General features: G+C 38.2%; 6 protein-coding genes across 9 annotated transcripts; 4 read left to right on the plus strand and 2 right to left on the minus strand.

The window, feature by feature from the left end:
• The first annotated feature begins 3,817 nt into the window (after positions 1–3,817).
• On the plus strand, positions 3,818–5,916 carry LOC124337637 (pyrroline-5-carboxylate reductase 3-like). The gene is made up of 11 exons (XM_046791673.1): positions 3,818–4,039; positions 4,172–4,242; positions 4,327–4,362; positions 4,450–4,527; positions 4,631–4,696; positions 4,923–4,970; positions 5,038–5,156; positions 5,262–5,307; positions 5,458–5,491; positions 5,558–5,689; positions 5,753–5,916. The coding sequence occupies exons 1-11, from the start codon at positions 3,922–3,924 to the stop codon at positions 5,863–5,865; spliced, it is 861 nt and encodes a 286-aa protein (XP_046647629.1). The 5' UTR covers positions 3,818–3,921; the 3' UTR covers positions 5,866–5,916.
• Positions 5,917–5,942: 26 nt separating this feature from the next.
• Positions 5,943–9,902, minus strand: LOC124337634 (transmembrane and coiled-coil domains protein 2-like). 3 transcript variants are annotated; one of them, XM_046791670.1, is made up of 11 exons: positions 9,711–9,902; positions 9,205–9,372; positions 8,381–8,753; positions 8,117–8,254; positions 7,742–8,031; positions 7,436–7,640; positions 7,122–7,370; positions 6,937–7,050; positions 6,760–6,867; positions 6,519–6,697; positions 5,943–6,442 (listed from the first exon to the last, which is right to left on the minus strand). In XM_046791670.1, exons 2-11 carry the CDS (start codon positions 9,360–9,362, stop codon positions 6,319–6,321), a joined length of 1,938 nt encoding a protein of 645 aa, XP_046647626.1. In that variant the 5' UTR covers positions 9,363–9,372; positions 9,711–9,902; the 3' UTR covers positions 5,943–6,318. The 3 variants fall into 3 exon arrangements, with proteins under 3 accessions (XP_046647626.1, XP_046647625.1, XP_046647624.1); XM_046791669.1 differs by having other exon boundaries at positions 7,116–7,370; positions 9,205–9,373; positions 9,713–9,900; XM_046791668.1 differs by having other exon boundaries at positions 7,116–7,370; positions 9,205–9,371; positions 9,700–9,900.
• A 63-nt stretch (positions 9,903–9,965) lies between these two features.
• Positions 9,966–10,955, plus strand: LOC124337638 (28S ribosomal protein S28, mitochondrial-like). 2 transcript variants are annotated; one of them, XM_046791675.1, is made up of 4 exons: positions 9,966–10,052; positions 10,143–10,439; positions 10,543–10,664; positions 10,737–10,955. In XM_046791675.1, exons 2-4 carry the CDS (start codon positions 10,161–10,163, stop codon positions 10,885–10,887), a joined length of 552 nt encoding a protein of 183 aa, XP_046647631.1. In that variant the 5' UTR covers positions 9,966–10,052; positions 10,143–10,160; the 3' UTR covers positions 10,888–10,955. The 2 variants fall into 2 exon arrangements, with proteins under 2 accessions (XP_046647631.1, XP_046647630.1); XM_046791674.1 differs by having other exon boundaries at positions 9,990–10,078.
• Positions 10,956–11,115: 160 nt separating this feature from the next.
• Positions 11,116–13,774, minus strand: LOC124337636 (tRNA (cytosine(72)-C(5))-methyltransferase NSUN6-like). The gene is made up of 10 exons (XM_046791672.1): positions 13,590–13,774; positions 13,098–13,238; positions 12,869–13,023; positions 12,745–12,788; positions 12,506–12,659; positions 12,270–12,433; positions 12,131–12,189; positions 11,746–12,047; positions 11,659–11,683; positions 11,116–11,589 (listed from the first exon to the last, which is right to left on the minus strand). The coding sequence occupies exons 1-10, from the start codon at positions 13,635–13,637 to the stop codon at positions 11,302–11,304; spliced, it is 1,380 nt and encodes a 459-aa protein (XP_046647628.1). The 5' UTR covers positions 13,638–13,774; the 3' UTR covers positions 11,116–11,301.
• Positions 13,775–13,930: 156 nt separating this feature from the next.
• LOC124337635 (equilibrative nucleoside transporter 1-like) lies at positions 13,931–16,596 on the plus strand. The gene is made up of 12 exons (XM_046791671.1): positions 13,931–14,278; positions 14,349–14,430; positions 14,503–14,657; positions 14,735–14,829; positions 14,928–14,978; positions 15,051–15,143; positions 15,219–15,358; positions 15,425–15,568; positions 15,658–15,772; positions 15,842–15,927; positions 15,991–16,190; positions 16,258–16,596. Exons 1-12 carry the CDS (start codon positions 14,100–14,102, stop codon positions 16,367–16,369), a joined length of 1,452 nt encoding a protein of 483 aa, XP_046647627.1. The 5' UTR covers positions 13,931–14,099; the 3' UTR covers positions 16,370–16,596.
• Positions 16,597–17,715: 1,119 nt separating this feature from the next.
• Positions 17,716–23,471, plus strand: LOC124336635. Its single transcript, XM_046790421.1, has 4 exons — positions 17,716–18,015; positions 21,574–21,835; positions 21,927–22,029; positions 22,110–23,471. Exons 2-4 carry the CDS (start codon positions 21,583–21,585, stop codon positions 22,951–22,953), a joined length of 1,200 nt encoding a protein of 399 aa, XP_046646377.1. The 5' UTR covers positions 17,716–18,015; positions 21,574–21,582; the 3' UTR covers positions 22,954–23,471.
• The last annotated feature ends 515 nt before the right edge of the window (positions 23,472–23,986 follow it).

The raw sequence follows: 23,986 nt of genomic DNA on the forward strand, positions 1-23,986 counted from the left end.
CTAAGCTCGGTTGTCCACAAGGCAGTGTCCTCTCGCCGTTTCTTTGAAACATTCTTATAGAGGAACTGCTAAGCCTTAGTTTCCCTTTTCTCTTCTTTGTTTCGGCGTATGCCGATGACATTGTTCTCTGTGCTATGGACAAAGACTTTGATACTGCTCTTGCCAACCTTCAAGCAATGAGCGATTCCGCTGTAGCATGGGGTCGTTCGGTCAAACTAACTTTCAACGGCTTAAAATCCGTCTTCATGGTCTTCTCCTCTAAACGAACCCTGCCGTCATTGCCCTTGAAGGTTGACAACATATGTGTTGCTCGTTCCCACTCATGCCTGTACCTTGGTCTAACCATCGATGACAAACTCAGCTGGAACACCCACATATCTAACAAATGCGCTGCGGTAAAAAAAAAACTTTTGTTCCTCATTCTTAAATGCTGTCGGCTGTCTTGGGGCCTCTCGCGCAATGCAATTTCTCTTCTATATAAAACAACCGTGATTCCCACTATACTTTACAACTGCTCTGTTTGGGCTTCGGCCATCCGCAGGAAGCGTGTAATTGCAGCCCTGAAATCCGCCCAACGCCCTTTTGCGCTGACCATTGGCCGACTGTTCAAATCCACGTCTACTGACGCGGCCCTCATTCTCGCCAACATCCTCCCTCTGCACCTCAAAATCATCGAAATGGTTCTAAAGAGATCCATCTCTACCCTAGCTGCTCTTCTGCCACCCTCGTCGTTACAAGTTGCTGGCGGTATCTCTGCCAAAATTCTGGCGTCTGAAGCTCCAGCAGGCATACCCCTTGGTCTGCACAGGAAAAGAGTGATGCGGTCAGAAATGCTTTCCCTTTGGAACGCAGCCTGGCAAAATGCAAACACGGGTGCCCAGACCCGCTTGTTCTTTCCCTCAGTGGAATCCGCCTTGATTTTGTCCTCTTCTAAATTACCTTTCTTTCCCTGCAGCTTTCTCTCGGGCCACTGCGGTCTAAACAATTTTCTTTTTAAAATCAAAAGGTCCCCGTCACCGCTCTGTCCCTGCCTGTCAGGGGAAGTGGAAAACGCAGCGCACATTTTATTTGTCTGTGTAAGCCACGTCGCACACCGAGTACGCCTTATTTCTTCTGCGGCTGAGCTAAAGCTTTCTTGGCCAGTCCCACTAGACGCCTTCTCCCAATCGAAAACTCTATGGTCTGCGTTTGTCAAATTCCTATGTTCCATCAAAAGACTATAACCGCCATTACCTTTCCCATCTATTTATATTTTATTCTGTTCTCTTAGTTGCGTTTTGGCCGCTCCTTTTGTTTCGCATGAGTCCCTCGTGCCCTAATTTCTGGCGTATTCGACCCTGATGTCATCCTCTGGCTCTAGCGGGCGCCTTAACCGGACCGTGGCCGTAAGAGTCGTCCGTTGCTTCGCGGTGCTGGTGACATCCAAATCAGCATCTCGTCGCTCCGGACCATCTGGGGGGTCGACAGCGGCAGTCTTTTTACTCAGTCTTTCCCATCTATTTATATTTTATTCTGTTCTCTTAGTTGCATTTTGGCCGCTCCTTTTGTTTCGCATGAGTCCCTCGTGCCCTAATTTCTGGCGTATTCGACCCTGCTGTCATCCTCTGGCTCTAGCGGGCGCCTTAACCGGACCGTGGCCGTAAGAGTCGTCCGTTGCTTCGCGGTGCTGGTGACATCCAAATCAGCATCTTGTCGCTCCGGACCATCTGGGGGGTCGACAGCGGCAGTCTTTTTAGTCTTTTCCTCAGTCTGACAGCCGGAATGCTCTCCCCTGCCTAATAATATCGCGTGCTGCTCCGCTCCACTCTTTCCAGAATTCCAGTTCTCCTTTCGAACTTCTGCCTAATTTTTCTTCTCGGTTCCCTCTCTCTTCTTCCATCCTCCTCTTTTTCCTTATTTTATCCCTACTTCATAATAATTTGACTTTTGTATTTAACCATGCCTATGACAATAAATTGGTAACATTCGCCTTCGGCGAATACACACCTCATTTTGGTAAAAGTCTATTTTACCCGACCAACTTCTTACTTTACTTTACTTAATCTAGAAAAGTAACTAAGTGGGAATGAGCCCGAGCGTAGCGAGGAAATACAGGGGTTTTGGGTGGGTATAATAAAGTATAATAAAGCATCAAACCATACTTCACTATACTTTACTATACTATAACCAAAAACAACTATATTTTTACGGTATGCTCGGGCTTATTCCCGCTTAGTTACTTATCTAGATTAAGTAAAGCAAAGTGAATTAGATAGGTAAAGTAAAAATACCACTTACTTTATTTACTTAAAGGTAATCCAATTGCCGCAATACAAAACGAACTTAACAGCACAACTCTATGTCCCTTATTAAGGAATCAACATGATTTCTTCGTAAAAGCAAATCCCAAATTCTGCAGTTAAGATGGCGAGTTTTTGATTTCACGAACAATCTGTGATACACTTCTGAGTCGTTATTAGCTACAAAAAGTCTAGTCAAAATACGCCCGTCTAATTCCTGAGATGTTGCACTACCACCGTCAAAAATCAAACTAATTCAGGTGTCGTCTGCTACGGAAATTCTCAGACGTTGCATGCATCACAATTTGAGCCATACTTATACTTTGAATATTAAAATTTTATTTGATAAGTTTTCCACGCAACACATGATAAACTTAAATATGAAAGTAAATTTTTTATCAATGTGCAGTGTTTGGCAATGAATCGCAGTAAAAATGTTTTTTTTTGTGGGGGGGAGACCCCCCCCCCAACCCCCCTTTTTTTTATTTTTATCCAGATTGTCCCCCAAAAGCCCACCATTTCAACTTACGCTTTTTACGCTAAATGATTTGTTAACGAAAACAGCCAACAGACATCGAAATTTTTCAGCCATATTATACTTATTATAACCTAACCTAACCTAACCTAACCTAACCTAGCCTAACCTAACCTAACCTACTATACTTTACTTTATCTTATAAGTATACATGAAACGTCAAAATCATAATAAAGTAAAGTAAAGTAAAGTATCTTCATCATGATATATCATAGTAAAGTTCCATGACCTTTATATGAATAATAAAGTATAGTAATATAAAGTAACAACTTGATTGCCACTTACAAGTTGTTATTAATACAGTAAAGTTTATAATGATTTGATGCTACTTTCATCGATCGTGGATTCGAACCACCAACCATTATGTTAGAATTCTAGTGCTATGCCACAGCGCTAATCGACACTTTCTCGATACGCAAAATGTTTTAATAACATTTACAGTTATATCATAATAAAGTGAACTGTAATAATTTGAATAAAGCTGTATTTATATGGCACAATGAACTTCATAATAAAGTAGGATAAAATAATATAACGTTAAAATAAAAAGTAAAGTAAATCTTGATTGACCCTTACTTTAAAATAAAAAAAATTTAATTTATATATTTCACCTGAACTCGGATTTGAACCACTGAGCCATGAATTTGTAATCCAGTGCTATACCACAGTGCTAATCGACATTGCTTCGATATGAAAATAAATAAAATAAATAATATTTCACTATTATGTATTAATTATGAATTTTTGGCAACAGTGTTTTAATAATATTGACAGGATGCCAGTCTGCTACACGGTAGGGAACAGAGACTCAGAGAGGTTGTACGTGAAATTTCTCGTATTTAAGTAAAGTGAAGTAAAGTAAAGTGAAGTGAAGTAAAGTGTAAATTAAGTGAGTGTGTAGTAATAATTGAGAATTAAGGAAAAAATTAAGTATAATAAAGTAAAAATAAAGTAGAATTAAGTAAGGTTTTGGTCGGCTAGAATAGACTTTAACCCTCATTTTTAAAAAATGTACAGTTTGGCAATGCTGCGTGAAGTGCAATAGCAACTTTGACAGTTTGAGTACTTCACGTGTGAAGTGCAATAGGCGCGACCCGACCCGGATATATGAGCATAATATTTATTATTCAGCTTTCAGAAATGATAAAAGAGAAATCTCTTCGAATCGGTTTCATAGGTTGTGGAAAGATGGCTCAAGCTTTAGCTAAAGGATTTATTGCATCTGGTAAGAAAGTCTTATTCGACCTGTTTTTGTGTTTTGTATGTAGGTATTTTTCTTTATGCTTTCTATCGAGTACAAAATTTACAAATGTATTTGACAATTAAATTTAACGCGATGTTTATTATTTTAAACAAGGAATCACTAGATCAGAAAATATTATTGGAAGTTCTCCTCGAATAGATTCCACATTCATAGAGGAATTTGCTGTAAGTTTTGTATTTCATACTTAGGTTCATTTTAATAATTGTTTTGGTATTCAAATTGGATACTTCATTTTGGTAAACTATCAGGCCATTGGATGCTCTACCACACATGAAAATGCCCAGGTAATGAACAATGGTCAGTTATATGTATAATACTTATAATTCTACATTTTGTATCAAGTTTAAAAATTTGTTTATGTATCGAAACAGGTGGTTGAGCAGGCTGAAGTGGTTATTGTTGCTACAAAACCTCCATTGGTCCCAAAGGTTCTCACAGAAATCAATCCGGTATAGGAATATCACTTTGTTAACTTTTGCCTGTATAATACTTACTCAGAAGACAGAAGATGTACCTTAAACCAATATAAAACATGACTTTTACCTTTAACAGGTGGTTAATAGTAACAACCTCATTATATCCATTGCTATGGGCATTCCTCTAATCAATCTAGAACAGGTAATCTAATAAATTCTTAAGTATTTGTTATCTTGATTTCTTTATATGTTATGTGGGTACAACACAAAGAACTTTTTTCTATCCATGATTACATATTGTAAGTGTTTTGAGTTGGTGGGCATTAAAAATTTTTTCCTTGGGTGATTTCTTTAAAGACTAAGATGATTTTTACGATCTGGTTGTTATTGTACTTAAGATAATAACCTTGACGCAAGATGGTCTGTAGATGCTACCAAGAAAAACTAGGGTCATTCGGATAATGCCAAATACGCCGGTATGTTTTTTTAGAATTTATATATATTATTTAATTATGTGTACAGTATAATCAGAAAAACGTATAGGTTTTGGTTCGTTCTGGGGCAAGCGTGTTTAGCTGTGGAACAGCTACGAGAAGTGGTGACGCTACATTGACCAAGAAATTATTCACAGCCGTAGGTCTCTGTGAAGAAGTTCCGGAAGTGTAAGTTGAGTTTTTCAAAACTATTTGAAACAAGCTATTTCTAAACTTGTATTTAATCGTTTACGGTTATTTTTCATTTTTACCTTCTTTTTTTTTTCTTTATAGGTTAATTGATGCTTGTACTGGCCTATCTGGTTCAGGTCCAGCCTATGTACGTAAAACTTGGTGGAATTTTAAATGATAATTCTGTTATGCATTTAAAATTACACAATACGATCTTAGAAAAATTTCGGTTTATTTTTTACTTATCGGTAATATATTAGTAATTCCTTATTATTTGAAATTTCTTTATACCCTCTAGATGTACATAGCTATGGAAGCTTTGGCTGACGGTGGTAATTAAAAATGAAATGCTTGTTCTAAATTCTAAGGGTAACAAATAAAAAAATTTATTTATTCAGGAGTTAAAATGGGAATTCCAAGAGAACTAGCCTACAAACTGTCCGCTCAAACTCTGGTTGGTGCGGCCAAAATGGTCCTTGAAACTGGTCGTCATCCCGGGGCATTGAAAGATGACGTGTGTAGTCCTGCTGGTAAATCACGTTTGTTTTAAACATTTAATTAAACATCTAGATCTAACTTATACGAGTCACCAGGCTCCACTATTCAGGCTGTTTATTTTCTTGAAAAATCTGGATTTCGTTCAAGTTTGATGGAAGCAGTTGAAGCGGCAACGCTGAAATCAAAACAAACGGGAAGAAAGGAATAAGTAAATCATATCTGGTTGTTGATATTGAATAAAATTTGCAACCCTAAAAAATTGGGGAAGATATTTTCTTACAATCATCAAAGTAAGCCAAAAATGTATTGATTTCACAACAATTTTGGCGAGTAACAAATATGCAAAACTTCGACGAATACAGGTTAAATATATGTGAGTTCATTAGGACACATTTCAATTGTTTCTAAGAAAGTTGGTACGCCAACTAAAATTTGCAGTAGGAATTGACGAGACAATAATATTAGTCCGGTCTTGTAACAGGAAGTACAAATTGCAAAAAAATTCATGTTCCACTTCCATTACATTACATCCATCACAGTGACGAGTATTTATCTCCGTTAAAGCGGAAATGGTAAAATGGAACCCATCAATCCGGTTACACCTTGCGCAACCCCCCCCCCCATCATCATCACTTCCATTTAAAACACAATTTAGAATTGTCTATGATCTCAAAGCGGCCTTGCAATGTTGAATTAAATGTGAACCTAAGTCCTCCAGATCCGGCCATTGCTTGAGTATAAAAGCAAACAGCAACGCCAATACGCAAGTGGTTAATACACGTAGCCTGAGAATAAATTAGCGTTCGTAAGAGGTCCCAGGTGAAAGATTTAAAATATTTGATTTATCTTTTTTTATTTTACCTTGTCTTAAGAAAAGGTGCGATTATGTTTGCTGATGTTGAAACAACGACTAGCACTAATTGAAGCAAAGTTAAGGCCATATTTATGAGTTTGACAAGAACAGCTCGAGCATTGGAGTTCTCAATTCCTTCCAAACTGACATGCTGTTGATGTTGGGCTTGATGTTCCACTTTCGATATCTGAACGAAAATAAAAATTAAGTGAAAATTTCAGGGGAACATCAACTCTTTCTTTTTCCTACTCGAGTATGACAGCTGTCCAACAAATCATTTATATCTCTTAGCCTTTCTTCCGATTGATACTGTACTTTTTCCTCCATATCGGCAATGTTTTGTTTGAGATTCTCAACCTTTGATAATGACAATGTTATTGCAAGTCGTGAAAAGTTGTGCAATATTTTGCAATCGTGATATTTTACCTCATTTTGATGCAGTTCCGTTAAATCATTAATCTGTTCTTCTAAACGTTCAACTCGAAAGCGCTCTTCTTGTAAGGCAGCACTAACAATTGATACTTCTTGTTGAAGGTGCAACTAAATCATAGTAAACATAAGAAATCATCACTAATCATAGATGGCGATTAAATTTTCACTTTTACCTTTACTTGTTCCATTTCCTCGCGCAATCGATCAACTTCTTCCCTTCTCTCCTGAAGCTCTTGGAAAAAAGACTCTAATCCCATGCTCAGCCCCAAACTTGTCCCCACTACATTGTGTCTGGGGGACATATGCAAGCCACCAGCCATGCTTTCACTGGTTACTGAGCTGCCACATTCTGATCCTTCTTCGGATGTGTACTTACCACCACCTGATCCCTGGCTAGTTGCTGGAACAATAGCGGATTGACCAACGGTCTACACGTTGAAAATATATATATATATGTATATAGGTTATTTGAAAGTTACATGACTAACGTTACCTGTGATGTGGCCCCATGACCGGGAAGAGAATTGGAATTTCCAGCACTCATATTATTAACTGCGGCGGATGAAATAACAAAAGGATCATCAGGCGCACTAGAACCCGGGGTGTTTTCTACCGCACGTATTTGATTTATGTTGTCAGCACTGCCAAATTTGTTTCGGATTAAGTGAGCGAATTCTCTGGGTTTTGACATAACAGTTCTATGTCGAGACGAAAATAAATATTGTCGTATTATTTGATGGTTATACTAGAAACTCTCTGTTAAAATAATATTTTTCAAATAACAAAGACATCAACCTACTTTATTCCTATGCCTACACCTCGAAGAACTTGCTTGGGTGCCCGATGACCATGATTTCGAGGAATTCCTTGAGCTTCAAGGGCTTTGAGACGTCTTTGATAAGTATCCAGTTTACGCTGCAGCACTTGCATTTGCTGAGCAGATTTTGTGTTCTTCTTTTCAAAAACTGCTTTCAAACGAATTTGTTGTTGTTTGTCAGCCTGAGAGGCCAGACGTAAATACTCATTGACGTTCTCGTCACGAGCCGTTTGCTCATCTCGTATTAATTCTCGCGTTTTATTGACCTTCATCTATTTAAAAATTACGGCAACAAATATTTTATTTTTGTGCTTTTTATAATCCTAATGCAAACCAGATATTAAGATAAGAACTTACATGAATTTGTTCCATTTCTAACCGAACTTTTTGGTATTCCGGAGTACCAGGAGGATAAGATAAACTTCCAGTTGTACCATCCAATTCATCTAACAAAGCGTTTCCTCCTTCGGCGCCGGTTGAGAAATATGAAACATCCTAGTCGAAACGTTAAAGTTAATAGGAAATAAATCTTATTTTCTTGCAAGCTCAGTGTTTGCAAGTGCAACTTCATTGCCAAAGTGCTGTATCTAAATAATGTAATTGTTTTTTTAAATTGTTTACCGGATCATCGTCAATAGATTGATCTTCGACGGTTTTGGAAATAATCGAGGAGGCTGGTAATATCGAGGAATCAAGCAACCCCGTTGGAGCGGAAGTAGTGGATTGAAGGTTGCTATGATTACGTTCATCGGCCACGGAAAGTAATGACTGAGTTGACGGAGTGGCAGCTAAAGCGAGATTGCTATTAATACTAAGGTGAGTATTGCTACTAGTTCCATGGAGCGAGCTGAGCAGAGTTCCAGTAGTAGGGCCAGTTATTCCAGCGCCAGCGCCAGCCCCACCCTTTTCACCTCGTTCTCCGTGTTTCTTTGATGGTACAGGAGATTTTCTTCTTCCACCTTTCAAATTGGTGGCGGTCTCGAGTGTCTTCCTCCTTTGAAATAATTTATTATTTTCAAGAAGCTTTAAATAATAATAATAAAAATTCGAAATTGATTGTAAGCTGGCTAAATCTAAATAAAACTAGTTATTACGACCTCAATCACCTCATACAAGATGTGCTTTGGCCTATCCATTTAAATCACGATTAAACATAACGCACGGTTGTTTGTTAGTATAAGCTGAAACATAATTTGTACTGTTACTACTACTACACAGTACTTAAGTTTTACAAAGTTGCCAACAAACCAAAATCTATAGAACTGTCAAATTATTATTATTTTTTAATGAAATGGAATATGTATGGCATGTTTAAATTATAGCTGTTATAAATTATTTAAAAAAAAACTGGGAAAATATACCAGACAATCACATCCAACTTATTAATGTATTGATATTAATATTATGATGGTTAATTAAGTAATGAAAACTGAAACTTTATTTACCCATTAGATCCATTGGGACCCTGAGAATTTATGTTAGATGCTGCATTAGATGTTATGGCTGCTGGAGGACGTGATGGTGAAGGACCACGGCTTGATGCAGTGCAAGAACTTTCCATGGCTGGGGTTCCCTTTCCATGAATTTCTTGAAATTTATCCATTTAACTTATCTGTTTTAAGGGAAAACAAAATATTTTAAAGAAAACAAAGTTTAAAAATAAGGTATTAATTTAGTCAAAACCACCAAGTTGGACTATTTCGGTTTTATATCCATTTAAAGTTTGGTTACCACTCAACAAACAATAGCAGTACTTAAAAAGTACCAAAAGTCTAAGTTACATCTGGCTTGACAGAAGTGATGCAAAGTTTTTAAATAACATGATTTATGATTGTGGAATTATTACTAATATTGAAAAGACTCAGTTTTAAAAATAATTCTCGTGTGAAGTGAAATCACACGAAAATATAAATGGATAGCACTGTAGTATCACTATTTACGGTTTTCGGGGCTATGTGTTCAGCCTATTCAAGGTTGACGATCCAAGTGTCTGACAAGAAATGAATGGCCACAACAGTTTCTATGTCCAAGATTCAACTAAACCATGACTTATCCTAGCAACTTGTCAATATTTCGGTAAGTTCGATTCGATCAAAACTTTTAACTATATAACAATATACGATAACCTCAGAAGCCGTAACAGAGGCAATGAGTGCAAGATTACAATAACAGATGACTAAACCGACGACATGGCCCTCTGGTGTATAAAAATCTTGATAAAAGTTTGTCTGCTCTGCTTTTCTCTTCGGTTATAACTTACAAACAAGAGTTGGCTTAAGTCGATTCCAAATAAGTAGGATCTATTTCATAACACTTGTGGTATTAATGTGAATTTTAGGAATTTTAGGTTTCTAAAAGCTCGTATAATTATTATTTCCTCTAGTATTCGTTTTTTAAAGAAATGGATAAAATTGTCCGGCGAACGCTTCTGTCTGCTGGTCGACCTTCAATGAATTGTTTTCGCAATTTTGCTGATGTTGTTCCTCAAAGCAATAATTTAGTCAACACGGATCGTTCCGATTTAAATGAACAGGAGATGTCCCACAAAGAGTCCAACAATAAGTCCTTGTCAGGATTTGGAAAAGCCTTCACAAAGTTTTCAAAGTTAACAAATAAATCCTCATTAGATGAACCTGATGTAAAATTCGCTACATTATTAAGACACTCTAAACTCATTCAGGTAACTTATACAGTGGTGCAGTGTTCAAATGACTATCATTTAATTTTGTTTTATTTCAATCCTGTCACAAGTTTTCTAATTCATTTCAAATCTGTAATCCCAGTTAGGAGATCCTCAAGGGAAAATTGTTGAAGGTAAAATATTCCAAGTAGTTGGTAATGATCTGTATATAGACTTTGGGGGGAAATTCCACTGTGTTTGTTCAAAACCAAATACAAATGAAAGGTATGCTGTGACATTATGTTGTGTTACTACCTACTAATAATTTAAATGCTTATTAATTTTCCTTATTCCTAGCGAATATGTTAGGGGTTCTAGAGTTCGACTGCGTCTTCAAGAATTAGAACTATCCACGAAGTTCTTAGGAGCAAGTCAAGAGCTAACTCTCCGTGAAGCAGACGCTCTTTTACTAGGGCTTGCGCGTACTTCTGGTCGGAAGGCAATATGAAGAATTAAATTATTAATTTGTTCGGCTATGTAGTAGTCCTGAAAATAAAAACAAGTTTGCTTTTTTCACTGGATTATATAATGTTTTTGTTACAATCACATATCACCGAATGCCGGATTTCGAGTTTTGAGACTAATATCATCCCTTTTCCTTTCTGTTTTCTGAATTCACGATAAAGAAGACTTACTCAACATCTTAAAATAAGAAATATATAGAACCTTGTCACACCTTTACTGTGCTTTATAACGTAGCCTGCTACCGGAAGGTACTTCCTTTGGATAGGAAAAAGGTTCAGATTAAAATAGTGACGATAAATTATAATAACCGTTACATAAGATATAGTACGCTTGTTGGCTCTTTATATTTTGTGAGTGATTGCTTATAAATAGAAAGACTCAAAATGCAAACACATTTTTAACTGAGGATCTTTTCTAAACAGCAAATGAAAAAACCAATTGTATCCGAGTTTTCATCCATCGACACACTTTCATTGGGTGAACCAAATCGCTGCATTGCTATGCAGTCTTCTTCCGTTAGCCGACCAATTCTGTATCCTGGCTTTCCGATTTGAATGTTGAAATTCGTAACACGGAGAGATGGAAATAATCCTAGTGCCCAGTCAATGATCTCTTCATTTTCAGCTATGTTATAGGTGCACGTACTGTAAACCATGCGACCTCCCGGTCTCAATAACTGAGCAGCCTTTAAAACAATCGGGAAAAATTGTTAAAGGATTAAATAATGTGGATACTGGATTGTTCGAATTCTCACCGTAAGAAAAAGCTTTTTCTGCAATCTTTAAAAAAATATATAAAAGACAACTAAGGAAAAAAATGCAACAACAAATATATGAATAACCTTGCAAACGACTGCACCTCTTTCAGTCGTATAGGATTATATAATTGTGGTCGTTGTCCTAGGGCACTGCATGGCGCATCAAGTAATATGCGATCAAAGGAATTAGGGAGAAATGGTGGTGAAGTCTGGAGTGAAGCAACAGCAGTAGTTTCATATTCTTGTAAGTGTTCAGGCTTTTCCATTATGCAAGCTGTTGTTGAGTCTTGGACGAAGGCTGTGATATTGGTCAACCCAAGCTTCGCTGAATTTTCTTGAATTTGTTTGATTTTTGATGCTGATTTGTCCAGAGCTATTACTGAACCCTTGCATTTCAATCCACAATTTTGAGTTATATTATAAAACAATTCCATTTCAATTCTAATAATTAAGAAGGGGGCCTCCAAACCTTATTTTCCATTAAACTTCCAATATGTGTCGTCTTGCCTCCAGGAGCAGCACATAAATCTACATTTTTTATATTAAATGAAATAAAAAACAGCAGATTCATTAAATCGTAGTAAAGAGCACGATATATTCTGAAATACCCAAGACCAAGTGATGAGGTTGTGGATTAAGCGCATGGCCACACAGTACAGATGGTAAATTTTGAAGAAATCCTTTCTGGAATCCGATTGTTTTATTATCAAGCAAAATGTCGCCAATACTTGGACAATAAAAAAGCGGTTCAATCATATTAATAGCTAGACCCCTACAAACAACAACAAAAAACACGTCAAGACTTGGTATTTATTAATAGACTATAATAATTGCTATAATATACTTCGGTACTCCAACTGAGAACAGATCTTGTCTATTTTGAAGCAATAGGCCATTACCTACAAAATATTTTTTTCCTTCATATTCTTTATTCCATCCTCTTTTACACTGACCTAATAGATCACCAAAAACCGAAACTTTGTCCCCTATTACAACTCCTTTTGTGGAGAAGTTGCACCATATATTATTTATATTACAATAATTAATATATAAAAAAAAACTTCTTTCAAGTATAACAATTACCATTTGGAATAGCTGTTATCCCTGGAGAATATGCATTAGCACCTCTATAATTGTACACAATAAACAAAATTATTTATACATGTGACAAATCATCAAAATTATTTTATAAGAAGAGTTCAGAAACCTTAGAATTGCTATTGCACACCCCAAACCAACCATAACATGTGGGTAAATAGGTTCTACCTTTTCAATGGCATGATTGGATTTAACAACTAGTATGTCATGTACTTTAGGGTGAAATTGAACTACTGGGGGAGAAATCATCTTTATGGAATATTGCTAAATAAGTTAGATACAATAATAAAAATGATTATACCAGCAAATGATGTATCAAACATAAAATTAATTTTTACCATTGAAAGTGCCTCTTCAATTTCATCTCTAAGAATTTCTTTGCTTGTAGTTACAGTGTTTACTCGAATGATTGTGAAGTGTGGAGGAGTCTTTAAATGTTTCACTAACATTTCTTTTGAAATGGGTCCTTCATGTTCATTCTTCAATTCAGACATACACAATATAAATTCCATGCAAATTAACAGATTTATAAAAATTCCAGAAAATCAAAAATGTTCATTATTAACTAATTGGATTTCGAGAATGATAAACAATACTAAAATATGATTAATAATTCATGTAACATGAATACCCATTTACTCATCTTCTGTTTGGGCTAAATGTATTTATACACCTACACATTTTTTTAACACACCCGGGAGATATAATATTATACGTGAATCTCAAGGGAGAAATCCTTGTTGCTTATGAACCCCTAGGATGTCCGACCTTCAGGCCCTAATGTTTGGCAGAACTATTTAAAAAATAAAAACAATATCTGCTATAATTACCATTGCCTGCCAAATCATATCTACAACTTCATCATCGGCAAAAGGCATTTCACAATTTTCAGTGTCGCCTACTCGCCTTCAACTAGCTAGAGTGATCGAGTGATAAACCCAATACAGATACCGATAGCCCAACGTGACATAAAATGCAGAAAAGCAAAATTGCAGACGACCTCAACAACCGAGTTGTTGGTTGTTGCTGTCATGTTTCATCGACTCGCGGAGCATGTTTGCCTAAGGCGGCGTTCAACAACCACAATCAAGTTCACTTGAACGCAAAAAGATGGCGTACTTTATTTATTAAAACAGATTTTTCCCCAATGTCAGTATGTTTTGATTCTGACAGTGTCGGTCAATTACTATAAGGAAAAGGAAGTTTTTCTTTTGACACAGTCTAGTTATTTTAAGAATCGATGTCATATTTAATAAATTATTGTTCCATGTACAATCTCAACTTTTAGACAATCTTATCTTTCTGTTTGCAAAGAGATTTCTGGAGTTAAATTTGTTGCCATGCCTCAAATAAGTAGCCAGTTAAATGGCACCCCAGATCAGCAGGGCGATTTTCTAATTGATACAAATTTTATTGAAAATACAGCAAATAATGAAGGAAACAGTGTGATCTCATCAGTTGATTATGGCAAAGACAATGAAAATGATCTTCTCATCAACGATTTCCAACCCAAAGACAGGTACTTCAGAAAGTTATTTATTCAAGAAACTTTGTTAGAACATTAATCCCCAATATTTAACCTGAAACAGATACTTTGCTGTTTACATTTTGTTCTATTTACTTGGAATGGCAACTTTGTTGCCTTGGAACTTCTTTATTACTGCAAATGGGGTATGAATGTTGATTTAAATTATATTGTTAACTGTCCTTCAAGTATTAATATCGATTCAACTTAATTCAAAGTACTGGATGTACAAACTTAGAGATTTAAACACAACCTCTTCTGGAAATGCTTCCCATCTCTCTCCTTTGCAACTTGGGTTTACATCCTACTTGTGTGTTACTTCACTGGTCCCTAGTACAGTGGTTCTAGTCCTAAATGCTTTCATTGGGCATAAGTATTGAAATTTCCATTCACAATATTTATAAGTTGTAGGACAGGAATTTTTTATGTGTATTAATTGTATTTTCACAGATTTTCTTTCAAGATCCGAATTGCTGGTGGTCTGTTTGGTGTTGTTTTGCTGTTTACTTTTACAACAGCACTTGTTGAATTGGATACAGATGCATGTAAGTAAATAAAACATGCTCTATTAATTCCTCTTATGAATTTTTAAATATAAAATCTCTTATATGTTTATAGCAAGTTGAGTATTCATTTCTTACAGGGCAGATGTCATTCTACTTTGTAACTTTAGTAAGTGCTTTCTTCATAAATGGTATGTTGTATACTACAAATACAAAAATATTTCATCATTTAACTATTAAACACTGAAATTCAATATTTGCAGTTGTCAGTTCCATATTCCAAGGTGGAGTGTGTGGCCTTGCTGGAAAGTTCCCTAGTGGTTACGTCAACGCAGTTATAAGCGGTCAAGCTCTAGGTGATAGACAACATATGTCCATTTTTTTTTTTTTTTTTCAAAAAAGTTGATATTCAAAAAATACATTTATTCAAGGTGGTATATTTGCCGCACTCGCCAATATAATATCTATCGCCCTTGGAGCATCGCCGACTCAGAGTGCCTTCATATACTTTTTGGCAGCTGACGTGACTCTCGTTTTATCGTTCTGTTTGTACATGGTCCTGTCATCGACAGTGAGCTAATATTATTATTGTACCGAAGTTAGCGTAAATGTCATTATGCTTTTTTCCCCCTTTTAGGATTTCTTTTTATTTTACTCGAGTTCTGAAAGAGTGCCCTCTATTCAAAATGATTTCGCAAAAGAATGTGATCTCATGGAAGAGCAAGAAGACGAAGTACTAATCGTTGACACAAGAATCTCTTACCGCAGAATTATTATACAGGCAAGTCAAATTTTATTTCGATTTATTCAAAATTTTATTAACGACACAATTTTTTTTAAATTATTATTATTTTGTTTTTTATTTTTTAGATTTGGCCATATCTCTTCTCTATCACGCTAGTTTACGTTGTTACTTTGTCACTTTTTCCTGCCGTTAGCGTGTTGATACGGTCCGCTAGTAGTGGCCACGGTTATCTTTGGAATGGTAGTTCCAAATCAAAGATTTAAAACTTATTGTTATATTAATAACCGCGCTTTTTATATGGAATATTAGATGTTTATTTTACGCCCGTTGCCTGTTTCCTCCTCATGAGTGTTGGTGATTACGTCGGTCGTACATCAGCTGGGATTATACCAACGGTCTGCATTTTATCAAATCTCAATGCGATATAATTTTCACGCCCATACGTTTTTCCAACCTAGCCGGCCAACATCCGGATGTGGACGTGTGTGCTGTCTGTGTTGCGATTAGGATTCATTCCACTGATGATCATGTGCAACGCTCAACCGCGTCTTCATCTGCCTGTCTTGATTTCGAACGATGCTGGATTCGTTTTTGTGATGGCCCTTTTTGCCTTCTCTAACGGATACCTCAGTGTCATTCCATTTGCGCAGGCACCCAAGTATGTCCTTTCTAAAAAGACACTATCAAGTGTTGTTGTTTGATTCTACATTTCAATTCAAAATCAGGTGTGTGATGAGAGAAGAACAAGAAACTGCTTCCTCTTTGATGGCAGCTGGTCTTGGCATCGGTTTGGCGGTCGGCGGTGCTCTCAGTAGCGTTATTGTTCGGATTTTGTGATTTTGGCGTGTGTTTTTGTAGTTTTGAGCCCTCGGTAGTTATACGGCGGTTGGTGGACACCACGACCAGTTCTTTGAACATAGCCTGCGGCAAAGCACGGGCATAGCCGTACCCTCCTCTGTCTAATTATGACATTATGGTCTTTCTTTTCTCTCGTATATACTCTCTCATTCCTTTGTACTGAACTCTGTTCGCCTTTATTTTTTCAGTATAATAGCTCGCCTCTAGTCCTCTGCTGGCCTCCATTTTCTTTTTTTTTACCTACTCTCTCTCTTCCCCCCTCTCAAATTTCTTGAGACAGAGGAGGGGGGGGGGGATAGTGCCGGGCAGGTAAAAAGGTAAAACAGAACAAGGGTTCAATTAAGCCTCTGGCAAAATGAAGTATTTATCTGAAAAGAGAGAGATCAAGGAGACAAAGACTTGGCTCAATAGATGGGTATCAATTAATAGAAATACGATGAATAAATTCTGCCGCGAATGGCAAACTGCGCACATCAAATCTTTTTTTCTTTTACATCAATCTGCAACTCTGCAAGTGGATCAATGCAGCTCTGCATTATGTGAGACGAGAAGCTGTGGCGTTTGTAAAAAAAAAACAGGACTAACAAATAAAAACAAAGAATGCTTCCAGCAGTCAATATGGTAATCACGAATCTGCTTGTTCCCCCCGTATAGGCGTATCTCATCAGCTCGAATATAGTATTTCAGTCAGGCCAATTCATCTTATAGGCAACTTGAATTTTTCTCATAAGATCTGTTCATAACCCGTAAGATTAATTTAGAAAGTTCAATTAGTATAAGAAATAAATCTCGGTTAAAAAAGATCAATAGAGCGACTGCGCGTCACTCCAAGGTTTAAACTATTTTGTATTTTCGACTGACTAAAATTCGTAAGAACTTTATACAATAGTAAACGCGTCGCAGAAGGGCATTCGATCAATACCAGAACGCATAGCATCTTTGTGGACGGAATCGCTTCATGGGCAGCAGCAGCAGCCAGGGAGCCAGCACAGATCGATTATCATTTCCAGCAAAGTATAAAGATGGATATGATGGCGGTTGCCTATCGGACGGATAACCTGCTAGATTAATTTATTTCAAGTTAAGATTCTACGGGAAATAGAGAGAAATCGACATTCGACAGGTAGAAAATGAAGACATCACATCACATGGATTGCATTGCATTGATTGCTACTTAAAAAACCAACTATAAAGAATGACCCTATGTATCGATGTTTTCTCTAAGTATCGATCATTTAAAGAATGGGAGGCAAATGGGGGGGAACTGCTGGAAGAAGACTGCTGGGCTAACAAACCTGCTGAGCGCGTCTCTGCTCTCGAGGGCAAAGGAGCGCATGCCGATCTCTTCATTCTTTCGTGGATATCCAGACAGTGGTGACGTGTGCAAGGCGATGAACGTCGAGGTGTTTTAACAGACGAGGTGTCAGAAAAATCCAATTCCTTCTCGAATTAAAGTCTCAGGACTGCTTCTCTTGACTCAGTTACGGATTCATTTCTCGGTGAAAAACAAATACTTGGTTCATTTCTGACTGATCTCTGCTCTCGACTTTGGTGAAAAGACAATAAGAAACTTGTCTCGAGTTCATCACAAACATTTCCGAGGGAAAATCTGAGGCGCAAAGGTGGTAAGTAACAACCTGCTGTTCAGTCTACATTAGTCAATGACGAAACAACTATAAACAAGAATAAAAATGTGCCGCGTAGCTACTCAAATTCTTTCTGGCCTCGCATTCCGTCGTGATTTTTCGACTGGACGGTAATTGCTTTCGTATGAGATTTCCAACTCTTTAAATACTAAAGTACGAAAGCGACAACAAATCAACTTAAAATTGGATTTTTAATTTTTTTTAAATTCATGTCTTATACTGTTTTCTTTAAATCAACATTATCGCCAGTTCTTTTATTTTCAATTTGCACATCGAAATTTCATTCATTTTCGCTTCGTATTTTGGGTCCTAATATTTGAAAAAAGAAATAGCTAAATGGATGAAGGCTTCGCCGATTAGAGTGAATGCAAATTCGATTATATGAGCAGGGTTCACCTTCAATGAAAGGGTCGTTCGACATTGATGTCTTGATAAACCTTTGCAGCCATTTGGTTTCCAGCAGTTAAAAAAGAGTTGGGCTGCAGTTAACAAAAGCAGGTGGGATGGCGAGTATTAGAGGGAAAGTTTCACCGTGGGTGGTAGTTGCTGGTCTCGAGCATGCAGTCTGCTGCCGCCTTCTACACTATCTCTCGATGATGTATGTATTCTGTCGATGAAGTTTTAAACCGAAAAGATAAAGACATTGCTCAGGTTAGACATTTCTTTTTTCTTTTCTTTTCATTTTTCATTTTTCATTGGGCAGCAGGTATTAAGAATTAGAGGGACTCGTAGGACAAGGCCGGGGGATTTCTTACAAGTGACAGAATGTTGACCATTCATCAGCGAGTGATGTTTCTCTTTGATGTCAAAGAATTCTACCTGGGAGATATAAGAAATGAGGAAAAGGATGCCGCCGCCAACTCAAGGGGTTTGTCGTAGATGATGGGCTTCACAAGGTTCACAAAGTTCCGTATTGTACATCTCAATTTGGTCCTGTTGTATGGGAGCGCTGAGCCTATGAATACCTCGCTTTACTTTAAGCATGTTAAAACGTCGGATTAAACGTCCGGCAAAAGGTTCTATAAACTCTGGCCGGATAACGGAAAATATGCTGCTGATCCGATCACAGCAGCAACGTACGGTTCTTTATCTATCAATGCTCAATTAGACAAATTCTCTGTGTACTATAGCATAGACTTGGAAACCTTTGCTGAAAGTGTTGTCCAAATTAGATAGCTATATCAAAGGAAACGACCGCTTATTCCGGCATCTTTATTCTCAAACACATGGCGCTGCGCTGCGCTCTTCCTCGAAACGAAAAGTATTTCTTTTTTCCATGGTCCTTCCCTTATTTGATTTCTTCTCATCCGTAGAGTGGAGGAAATATCATTCTTTATAGTATATTGCATTTTTCGGTGTCATTTAATAAGCCTTCTTTATGCTGATACCACCCTGAAATTTCCGTTACTTTAGACAGCAGCAGCCTCGCGTCGCGACTATATATACGCTTCAGTTATTATAATAAAATTCCCGGAGCTATGGTTGCTATAGCTTCCAATAAAGCCTTTCATATGCTTGAGCGAATAGCGAACGGGGTTTGGGAAAGTGACAGAACGATTTTCTATAAATCAATACTTTCAGCGCGTTTTGTATAGCGAAACACAGTCGGTTACTGTCGGTTAGCGTATATAGGCACAGAAATGATACTGCCAGATTCCTTTGCTCCGCTTTACCTCATACAGTATATCCAGCGCGAGGCTCTGTCGACGATCGATAGCCGAGATGCGCCAACGTCCCTTGCAGAATGTTGTAGCCTGCAGGTCATGTCAAGGAGAGATGCATCCGAGTTTTGGGGCTCAATAAACAGAAAGGGGCTGCATCACGACGTCCTTCATTTCCATTAAAATTGGTCAAGACTCAAGACCAAGATTCGTGATCAACGACAATTTCGTTCCGTGCGAGTCTCGATAAACCGTGGCCAGCAGAGTTGCCGACGAGCGTTGCATGCCCGGGAAAGGTTTACATTAAAGAGAAAAGAAAAGAAAGAACTACCAGGCAAGATGGCGCGGCGGGGTTGTTGGTTTGTTGTACAGCAATCGACCACCCAGGTGGAATTATGAAGCGCTTTGCTGGGTTGGTCTACAGGAACACGATAGGGCGGAAGTCCAACCGACTGTATACGTACGTATGTATATATTTGTTCTTGCCATTACAGCAGGAGAGATTCCTGAAAATATATATAAGACGTGGAACAGGAAAAGAGTTGACCACGGAGATGGTCATACAGAATACTAGGGGAAATGGTGAAAGCCACAAGACTCGATTCTCTGAGACTCAGTTTCCGAGTGTCATAAATATGTCAAATTCCGGTTGATTGACTTGATTCACATCTTCATTTTCGTATAGGCATAATTACGGTAACTATAGTGTTCCGGCGATATCGGATACCAGTTCTAATTAGCTACCAAGTAATACCCCACCGACCAAATAATAGCCTTAACTAAACAAAAATAAAAACTAAAGGTGTAAATCTAGAGTGGGCTACAAACGGCGGCTCTCTGGTGGCTGTTCTCAACATAATAATTTACCATTTCCTACCTCGATGACCAACACCTTTCGTGCACATATTCAACTACTTTAAGATACAAAAAATTTCATTTGATTACACATCACGGGCGTTGCGAAAATAAAAGTAAAGACAAAATTGTCTCTTTAAAAGAGTCTAAGCTAGAACTTGAAGATCGTTTATTATTACACCAAAAACCACTAGGGCAGAGTGTCATGACCTCATCGTGAGCCGCATAACAATTTGAATTGAAATATGAATCCCCCTCCCTCGAGTACTAAAGTAAATGCAGCATGACGCTTTATCTCGGAATACGAAAAGGCGGTAATTTTGAAAAAAAAAGAACACGATTCAAATTGATAACACCTATTTTTAGCGTTTCCAAAAAATGCATGCTAGAGCAAAAAGGAAAAAGAAAAATGTATTTTTCGAGTTTTTTTTTTTTTTACTTTTGGTTTTCCGAGCAGCAAACGGCGCGCATTTAAGTTCAAATTATGTTATCCTCTTCCTTGTTTTATTGTTTCTCCGTCGAAGGTTCAAGGCAAAAGGCGATGGGCACACACACAAGGGTGCATGGCAGTTGCCTGGCTGTTCTCTTGACTGCTGCGCAGGTGTTTAAGCCATTAAAAAGAATACAAAAAACGAAACGAAACGAAACGAAAAAGAAAAAAGCCACTAGCGACCCTCGTATTCACCGACGTCTGTACTACAGGTCATCATAAAAATGATGATCGCTTCGCGTGTCAGACCACTTCCTTTATACCTTCCCATTTTTTCCCTCCCCCCCCCCCCCCTTTTGGCTTGTTCCATTTTTTTGAATCTACCCTGTAGGAAATCAAATGTTTTCATGTTTCTTTTCGATTTAAGTTGATAGGACTCTGTATATCCACAGGCGATTTATAGGATTTCAGAGATTAGTATATACTGGATAGCTCAAACTTATAGTCACATTTGGCTGGATTAGACTCGGATCACGATGTGTATTCGTTAGGTCATCACGTTTATGTTCTTTTTCATTGTTTGAATTCCAGATTACGCTGATGGAAACGATGGATTCCCTGGGCTGCGATTGGCTCCTCAACGATCTGGGACCTCCTCCCGATGCCATTCTGCGGATCCCTCCTCCTCCGCTTCCGCATTTCATTGATCGGAATTATCTTCACGAAATGGCTGTGGCTGCAGCCGGGATCTCTGATTTCGACAAGGGCAACAACGATACGGTGCCATGTCACTGGTGTCATTGGGCCAGAAGGCTTGACTTGGTCGGATCGATTAGCGTCACATCAGGCACTGGTATGTTTATTTCAAGTGCCCTATTACACTAAATACAGCCGACATGGAAAATAAACATGAATTTTATTCAAACATCATTTTTCGCAAACAGAAATGGCCCTTGAAGATACTTGGTTTTTTGTTATTCTGGCATCCTGTTTGATGCTCACGCTAGGAGCGTTGCTCTCTGGTTTGATCTACTTGAGATTAAATGGGTAAGATAACTTTTTTGTTTTTCTATGAAAATTTCAGAGCTGGATGATTTTCATGCTAAACTTTCAACGTGAATTTACAGGAAAACGCTGAAAGGAGCCTGGGATTTCGGAAGCTTCCTGACGGAAAACGGCTCCATTTTGATAGGCAACAACGACACGGGCATCTCACCAACAATCGGCGGAGAAAGGCACCACAATGGCAGCGTAATGATGCCGGTAAGAACAGTTGCCAGTCATCAAAGCGAAGGCAGCATCATAAAAGCCGATTGCCAGGCCGTCTGCTCCTCTGGCGATATGGGCGAGCATTTCCTTGGTGGTGGTAATTGCAGCCGGGCGGGCTCGGCGGTGCCTGCTGCTGCTCAGCGACACGTCACAACACCTTCGTCCTTTCCACCTTTGACGCGTGCTCTGTGGGCTGGAGTCAAAACTTGCGCCGAGGGCAATCATTACACTATAACACACGCCCAACCTTTCGACCAGAAGCAACAACGTTCATCATCGCTCTCCCCGATGGTTATTCATGATCTGGAGCAGCCGGATGAAGACTCGGCTGGATACACAACCCTTCACCTTGGCGCCACGACATCCGCCCTCATCTCCAACGCCGAAAACCAAATGTATTACTGTTGCACAGATTTGATGATGATCCCCCAGCCGATGAATTCCGGCCCAGTGCACCACCAACCAGTCACATCGCTAGACGATTCCACCGATCAGACGTGCGAAGGCAATCAGAATCCGCCGCTCTATGTTAATATGTCTCCCTTGCATCCGCTATCCAGCCCAAAGATGAGTTACCCCCTCATCAACCCCATCTATCCATCGCCCTGTCGATCGCAGCCAACCGTTCCGCACGCCAACAATTCACCGACGGAAGAAACGATCGTCAGAAATTGCTCGACGAGACAACACTCGCAGGCGTGAAAGGGTTTCTACGTAAAAATAATATGTCCCCGTGTAATAACTCTTGCAGTCTTGCGTATTTTTGTGTGACTTGTGTGCCCTCATATCATCGTTTGGTTTTTGTACATATTTGTATTGCAGAGGAAACTTATATATACTGTTGGTATATACAGTATCTTTCAATAACGATAATTAATTACGTGTATTATATTAAAATATTTATTGGTCGACACAGTCGCATCATATGTCTGTCGTGAAGCACGCATAAACATTTCCACTTGAACGGTAATTATACTGAAATGCACATTTTGAACCTGAGTAGACGACGACGACGTAGCTTATGTGTTCCTGTTTACTCATAGGATCGACACGTACTGCATCATAGCCACGTGCTGTTACGTGTGTCAAGAAAACTTTGATGTTTCCATGTTGTCTTGAACTTGATTTCTCCCTTAATTGGATTGTATTTCGTTACCACTCTTTCGAGTATTATGAAATGATCTATAATACGCTTCAAGTAGCAACCTGAAATTCGTGAATATATCAATCGGAAAGATATATTGAACTCCGTTATCTTATTTATATTCAATTGATTTGACTAATACTAAGATTAATTTAAAATTGGGATTAGCAGTTCTCTTCTCGCGATTACGATTACGAGGTTGGGCTAAGTTGATTTCGGTCATTACTTGTTAGTGTTGAGTCTTTATTTCGTTTATGGTCATAGTTTTTGTAAATTTCATGTTAACATTATCAATTTCACGTAGGTATGCAAGTCAGTGAAAGGAACTCGAGGCCATTGATCTGATGTAAGAGAAGAAAAAGTACGGTGCCCAGCGCCAGCAGATGGCAGCATAATCGTGCTCGGGGCCAGGATTTGTTGCTTTAGCCCGGCGATCTGGCGATCTTTGCTTTTTATTGAACTGCGGATCCTTCGTGGGAAAATATTGCTCTAAGGAAACTGTCGAAACTTTTCTGTAAGATCTCTACTCTCTATAATATACTTGAACTCATGCAGCCGCCGTCGGTCGTCCGTTGTATTACACATTACACA

Source organism: Daphnia pulicaria, chromosome 4 (assembly GCF_021234035.1).
Source record: "Daphnia pulicaria isolate SC F1-1A chromosome 4, SC_F0-13Bv2, whole genome shotgun sequence".
Lineage (NCBI taxonomy): Eukaryota > Metazoa > Arthropoda > Branchiopoda > Diplostraca > Daphniidae > Daphnia > Daphnia pulicaria.